At 37.6% G+C, this 7,561-nt stretch overlaps 1 protein-coding gene across 1 annotated transcript; it reads right to left on the bottom strand.

The window, feature by feature from the left end:
- Positions 1–602: 602 nt before the first annotated feature.
- LOC146573036 (polymeric immunoglobulin receptor-like) lies at positions 603–7,294 on the bottom strand. The gene is made up of 7 exons (XM_085277558.1): positions 7,209–7,294; positions 6,744–7,070; positions 5,212–5,532; positions 4,795–5,091; positions 2,248–2,343; positions 2,086–2,153; positions 603–1,324 (listed from the first exon to the last, which is right to left on the bottom strand). The coding sequence occupies exons 1-7, from the start codon at positions 7,243–7,245 to the stop codon at positions 1,172–1,174; spliced, it is 1,299 nt and encodes a 432-aa protein (XP_085133684.1). The 5' UTR covers positions 7,246–7,294; the 3' UTR covers positions 603–1,171.
- Between the last annotated feature and the right edge of the window lie 267 nt (positions 7,295–7,561).

Raw genomic sequence — 7,561 nt, 5'->3', positions numbered from 1 at the left:
AAAACAAATATGCAAAAAAAAAAAGCTGGACAAATAAGAATGATGACACGCAGACAAACTAACAAAGACCAAGGGGAAAGCACACACACACACACACACACAATCCTGTCAGGTCATTAGTTATTATGAAAAGCTTGTTAAAGTCAAATATTTGATGACACAAAAATAAAAAATCAAGTAACATATAAACTAAAGATTTACAACCCTGCATTTATAAATGTATTAATACCCATTAGTAGTGGATGCATTCTCATCGTTTGTCCAACATATTTATTTGAAAAACTCCAGCAGAATTCAGTGTTACACTGAAACATATCCAGCAGAGGGCTCAGTGTGAGATAACGAGTGACACTGAAAGGAGTGTTTTCCTTTTTTCAACTCTTACTTTCAGTAAACTAACTTTCAGTTTACTGGAAATTAGAAACAGGTAGTCCGGTTTGAATCGGTGACCAGAGAGCTGTTTTAGAAAGACAATGTAGTGCAAATTCTGAGTTTGTTAACCCAGAGATGAGGGTTTTCAATTACAGAAAGAATCTGTTATTTCAATAACTCTGATTCAGTTATTGGGGTAACAGACTCTTGACTCTCTATGACTCCTGCCCTCCTGCTTCACCTGAAGCAGCTGTCTGTATTTCCTCATTCATGCAGTCACATAGTAGAGTGCGATCACCTTAACGTGACAGATTTATTATCAACTTATCAGCCTGGCACATAATCCAACACAAAAAGGGGACTAACTAAAAGCACACCTGAAAGTCTAAAACTGACCCAAATCACTAAATATACATGTCACATTACACTACATGTCATGTTGAAATATGTTCACACTCTGTATTTTATTGTTTCATAAGGCAAAGGAGTTTGTGTGTGTGTGTCGGGGGGGACAAAAACAACAACACTATTCTTACTTGCTTATTTAAATCAATTTTATATATATATGAAAAAAATATAAGAAAATAACAAAAAACAAACAAACATTTAATTCTATTTTTTAATCAATAAATATGCACAAAGTATTTTTTTGTGTAAACAATAATAAAGAAGTCTGGATCACAAGACAGTGAAAATGTTGAGCAACAGCGGTACATTGATGTGAATGTTGTGTTAAAGATGAATCAAACAGGATAATCTGTATTCACTTAAGACCCACAGTTTAAGTACATGTGCATATTTATCTTTTGTTAGCTTTATGGTAATTTTCATTGCTGTATAGTTCTTCAGTTGTAAAATTTTTGTAATCTGGTTCATCTCCGCCTGGATCATCAAAGTGGTTCAAGGCGCTTTGCTGTTTGAAGGTCACCACAAATTCTTGATTTCCATAAATCTAAAGAATCAACGAAAATAATCAGAGACTAAGGAACCACACACGCTGCAGAGAATCTGGTTGCTGTATATGGTTATACACAGGCTCATATAATAATATCTACTTTTATTACAACAATTATAATAAAAATATTTTAAATGCAGATGTTTTACATATGACAAATATTGACTGAACTACAGAAGTTACAAATTGTAAAACTGGATGACTCCCACACATCATAGCACGACTATAAAATCCATTAATTTGCAGTTATTGCCACATTATGCTAAAGAAGCATAAAACAGGCTGACTGAGCTTTTCTGTTAAATTTTCACTTTTCTGTTCTAAACATCACAGTCGTCGACACCACTCTATAACATTTATTTTGATCACTAAGTCATTCTCAGTTTAAAAGACTCCTTCTGTGCAAGCTCTCCTCAGGCGTCCCTGAGATAACAAGTTTATTAGTCCAAACCAAATTAGACTAATAACCAGTTAGCTGGTCGATGTCTCAGCTTAATACCAATAATCTTGTTCGAAAGTTCAGACTGCTTAAAGATTTCAGACATATTTTCAAAGAAATGAACACAATTTCCAATTCCAGTTTTAGCTATTCAAACATCAGCTTGCTACTGTGTTCACTGTGACAAGAATATAAAATATAACATTCAAAAAATTTAAGTTGTGCCACTCTATAAAACACGTGTGTGTGTGTGTGTGTGTGTGTGTGTGTGTGTGTGTGTGTGTGTGTGTGTGTGTGTGTATTCATGCTTTGGACTTACTTCGCCTTCTTCTGCATCTACCACATCTTCTGCTTTCGGTGTATTTCTGTTCATGACAGCTTCAGTTTCTGAAAACTCAGTGTAAGAATTTTTTAAGCTCTTTTTGCATGCACATTTGAGTATTTTGTCTGAATATGTGTGTAAATATAAACTATAGCATACCTCTCACGTTGTAACATTTGTACTTATAAATAATAACTAGGACACATATTAGTAAAACCACAGGGACAACAGCGTAAACTGCGTAGTGCACCGCTTCTGAAAAACAGAAACAGCAGAACAGAATAGAAAGTTCCTTTTTTAATTAAAGTAATATGTATTTTAACATAACTGTTGATCACAGGTGCACACTTCCACAGCTGTTTTGACACTTAAGAGCATATCCGGTCTTTAAGTCTGATTCTATTAGTGGTTTCTGGGTCCAAACTCTGCTTCAGGTCACAAGGTTTAAGGAACGCTGGGACATCACTGAGAGTTAATAACTGTCTAAATTCTTCCATCTTTAATAAAATGATCAGTGTGGCTGCTCTACCAGGTGTAACAATTCAGTTTAACGTCCAGGCATTCATAAAAACACAATTTATGAAGTTATATGGAGTTTGAAGTTAGCAGGGATTTAGCTCGCTAGTTTCCACCCAAGCATAATATATAATGCTCTGACCGAGGGATTTAAAACGTACAGCTCTGCTATCACTTCCATTATAAATGAAGAAAAAAACATTAAACCGTACTGACGTTTGTAGGGTTACTGAAGTTAGGTTACCTGGTATATAATGATGTGCTACGTGGTGGCTAGCTACGCAGCTATGGTTAGCATAATATAAACACAGTAGCACAGTGAAGCTGGAGGATTAACGCTAACTTTTTTCCATTCGGTAACCGTTAGCATGAGGGTTCCCGATGGTTAGGGACAAATGCAATCACATGGCAGGATGCTGTAAACGGACCAAACTTCAGTCAGGAGAACAACTGAGATAATCCATCCACAATATGAGGTTAGTCATTAATATACTGCTGCATGGGCTGGGCTGTAGTTACGTAAGGTAAGGTATAAGAGCTTAATTCAATTCAATTTTATTTATATAGCGCCAAATCACAACAACAGTCGCCTCAAGGCGCTTTATATTGTAAGTTAGACCCTACAATAATAGATACAAAGAAAAAAAACCAACAATCATATGACACCCTATGAGCACTTTGGCGACAGTGGGAAGGAAAAACTCCCTTTTAACAGGAAGAAACCTCCAGTAGAACCAGGCTAGAGGGGGGGGGGGGGGGGGGGGGCATCTGCTGCCACCGGTTGGGGTGAGAGGAGGAAGACAGGATAAAGACATGCTGTGGAAGAGAGACAGAGATTAATAACAAGTGTGAATCAGCAGAGAGGTCTATTAACACATGTTGAGTGAGAAAGGTGACTGAAAAGGAAACGCTTAATGTATCATGGAAATCCCCCAGCAGCCTACGTCTATTGTAGCATAATTAAAGGAGGATTCAGGGTCACCTGATCAAGCCCTAACTATATGCTTTAGCAAAAAAGAAAAGTTTTAAGCCTAATCTTAGAAGTAGAAATAGTGTCTGTCTCCCAAATCCAAACTGGAAGCTGGTTCCACAGAAGAGGGGCCTGAAAACTGAAGGGTCTCCCTCCCATTCTACTTTTAAATACTCTAGGAACAACAAGTAGGCCTGCAGTGCGAGAGCGAAGTGCTCTAATAGGGTGATATGGTACTACAAGGTCATTACGATAAGATGGGGCCTGATTATTTAAAACCTTGTATTACAGGGGCAGGATTTTGAATTCAGTTCTGGATTTAACAGGGAGACAATGAAGGGAAGCCTATATAGGAGAAATATGCTCTCTCTTTCTAGTCCCTGTCCTCTTGCTGCAGCATTTTGGATTAACTAAAGGCTTTTCAGAGAGAGCTTTAGAGCTTTTAAAGCTAAAAGCTCTAAAATGAATAGTAGTAATAAAAAATGAGAGAGGCCAACAGTGATCACTACCTTTTTTTAGGGGCTTGTTCAGATTAACTATAACAAGATATAAAGCATTAAAACATGTTTAAAAAAACAGCCTTAATAAATGCAGAGTAGTTTGGTCCTGGAAGCAGGGTTCATTATGTCATCACTTAAAGACCGGATTGACTTGGTTTAATCCCAGGGGGAATTATCTACATTGTAAACATGAAACTACACACATCCCCTAAAAATAACTAAATTTTTGTTGTAGTCACATAACAGCAACTCAGTGCTTTTAGATACGTGAGTATAGGTAAGACAACCAGCTGAAGTGCAAAGGTGTGATTTAAGTGACCAATGTCATGGTTTTTGGAGAGGCATAACCATTTTTAGGGGAAATAGAGAATCGTCTGAAAAAAGAGAAAATTTAACACATGCACACACACACACACACACACACACACACACACACACACACACACACACACACACACACACACACACACACACACTGAAGCCAGCAAAAGATTTGGGAAGTGATATGTCTAAGTATAAGTAAGTGGTGTTCTCAGTAGTCCTAATTTTGGCAGATTGCTTGCAAATTGTGTGATGCATGGTGCTGCTGGTTTTGCAATTATTTGATCATGTCAGATAACTAAACCATAAACCACAGTCCCATGTTTAGTGGGGTCCAAACAAAGATGGAACTTTCAGCTCTATTAATTTTGCTGTCATGTAAATGGTTGTTCACCTTACCCACTGACAGCTCAACCTTAGTGTAGTTTTCAACTCTCCACTGTGAGTCTGACCCACACCAGTATGTCCCAGCATCAGCTGTTTCCAGCTCTGCGATCATCACCAAGAAAAAGTGGGAAAAACCATCATCTTGCACTGTGAACCTGCTTTGACTCGTCACATTTGTACAATTGTTGCGGTGGTCTCCTTTGCAGAGAAACTTGCTATTATCATGATGTTGTGAAGGATAAGGGCACTGAAATGTTAGTGGATATCCTGCAGTCCCACTTGTTGTTTTTGACTTGACACAGCACCACTCTGTCAGATTGGAAAACAAAAAAATATTAAAGGATGATCAAATATCAAACCATATAAAAGAGTCCTTTAAAAAAACAAAAACAAAACAATGACATATGAGATATGACTATGACCTCTCACCTTTGACGTTCAGTTCAACAGCAGAAAAAACATCCAGGACAGAGTTTTTTTGGACACCACAGAGGTATGTTCCTGAATCACTTTGGGCCAAACTGGTGATGGTCATTGTGAATTTTCCTGACCTCTTATCATCATTAAATTTGATTCTACCATTTTGTTTGTTGTCAGAGGTGATTAGTGCCTGTTGCAGACACGTGGAGGACCGCTTTCCTCTGCAGATGTACTTGAAGTAGTTCTGGTACCGAGGCTCATACGAACAAATGATGTCCCCTGAATATCCCTCATAACTTTGGATTATGGTCACAGTGTTACAGCAGCTGTCTGTCAAAAACATAAATTGCAGTAGAAAATGTGTTATAACCACAGAGGAGAGGTATAATATTTCATATTGAGCCTATTGTTTATTGTATGTTTAAAGTAATAACTTTCCTTCACAGACATTTGTGCACTCAGCCATCGCCCTATCCATTAGTTTTATGTGTGGTTATTACTGTTTCCTATTTATATGTGCAGTTCATTCCCTTTATGGGATCTTAATAAAGATCGATCCAGGCTGTCATATGTCATGTGCAGCCATGTTATAAAAGCAAGTCCAGTGGTCCCTCGTTTATCACGGGAGTTGCGTTCTAAAAATAACCCGCAATAGGTTAAATCCGCAAAGTAGCCAGCTTTATTTTTTTACAATTATCATAGATGTTTTAAGGCTGTAAAACCACACTTTAGACAGTTTTCTAAGACAGGCATGAACATTTTCACACTTTTCTCTCTTGTTTAAACACTCTCAAACTTCAAATTTTCATAGAAAAATAAGTCCAGTATTATGGAATGAAACCAAAGATCAAACCCTGTTTTCAGGTCCAGACCATGAGTATAGAGCAGCTGCCAGAGAATGCAACATTAATGAATCAATGGTACGGAAGTAGAGGAAGCAAGAAGAGTGAGTTGAGTAAAGTTTGCCTTATCTGACTGTTTTGTTTCACTTAATGCACCTTCTGGTCCGAAAAATACGGTAACTTCTAACTTCTTTAGCATGTCCAGAAGTCCAACTTTTTGTGCAATGGTTAGCATCTTCCTCTGCCTCTTAGGTGCTACCGTAGGTGCCTTTGACTGTGCAAAACGTTTCATCGACATTATTGTGTTTGTGGGGGAGAAAACTTACAAATATACAGTACAGCACTTCAGAGTCACACTGCTAGGGATCGAAGATTTATGTAAATTTGACAAGCTGGACACATTCTGCACTGTGCAGAAGACATGGCGTGGAAGAGACTGATTGACAATGGTCTACAGCCGATCAGGGCGCAGAACACAATGCGCTGTAAAAAAGTCCCCCCCAAAAAACAAGCATGCAAAATTGCACAAAAAAAAATCAGTGAAACAGAGAGGCCGTGAAAGGTGAACCGCATTATAGCGAGAGACCACTGTAATCCTTTACCAGTTATGTTTTGATTTACTGTACATTTATATGTATGTATATATGTCTTTTATATGTGATTTTTTTCTTGACTACAAATTTGGAATGCTTTATTTACCTGGTGCTAATTTCAGCTTCACTTCAGTGTAGATATCTTGTCCTGTTCTGGTCACTCCACACCAGTATTTCCCAGCGTCCTCAGATGTAAGATCAGAGACGGTCACTGTGAAGGTGCGTGCCTTTTTGTCATCACAGGCTGAGTATTTGGGGTTTTTTTGTTGTGATGTTGTAATAAGAACATCATTGTCACCACAGACATCCTTACACAGGTACTTCTCATAAGACTCATAACCGTGACCATAAGTGCAGGAAACATTTACCTTCCCCCCCACATATCCAGTCACAAGTATCACCCCTCCTGCACTGGTCACACAAACCAGAGCAACTGTAAAGTAAAGAAATTATAAAAAAATTATATAATTGTTTATTTTTTCATGTCAACATTCATGAATAATAATACAATTCCTAAGTCCAATAAAGGGTGTGTTATGTTTTTTTTTTTTTAGCTCTTTAAACAACTTACTGCAGAGGGTGAAGAGCAGGTTTCGAAGTCTCCACATCTTCGCTTTGGCTCATCAAAACAGAAACTTGACAGGAAGTACTCTTAATACTAAGAAATATTTTGCATGCAGTGGGGAAGCCTATCAGCACAGAGGGGACTACACATTATTAGGTGGCTGCGTATTTTAAAACGTGTAAAATGGCTGACATGTGCCACCTTATGGTGAACACGTCTCATAAACAGCACTGTTCAGTTTAAAGTCTTGTGCTAAATAAAAATATTTAAATGTATTTATAAAACTTTGCTTATATAATCAAAACTAACATCACTGGCTAAAAGCTCTGAGTGTTATATCGTATTATTATAACTTATTC

Source organism: Mchenga conophoros, linkage group LG6 (assembly GCF_057382185.1).
Source record: "Mchenga conophoros isolate Kocher_MC1m ecotype Shallow Benthic linkage group LG6, M_conophoros_male_GT1.1, whole genome shotgun sequence".
NCBI classification, from domain to species: Eukaryota; Metazoa; Chordata; class Actinopteri; order Cichliformes; family Cichlidae; genus Mchenga; species Mchenga conophoros.
Note: the sequence above shows the minus strand (reverse complement) of the source record. Positions and strands in the feature narration are given on the sequence as shown.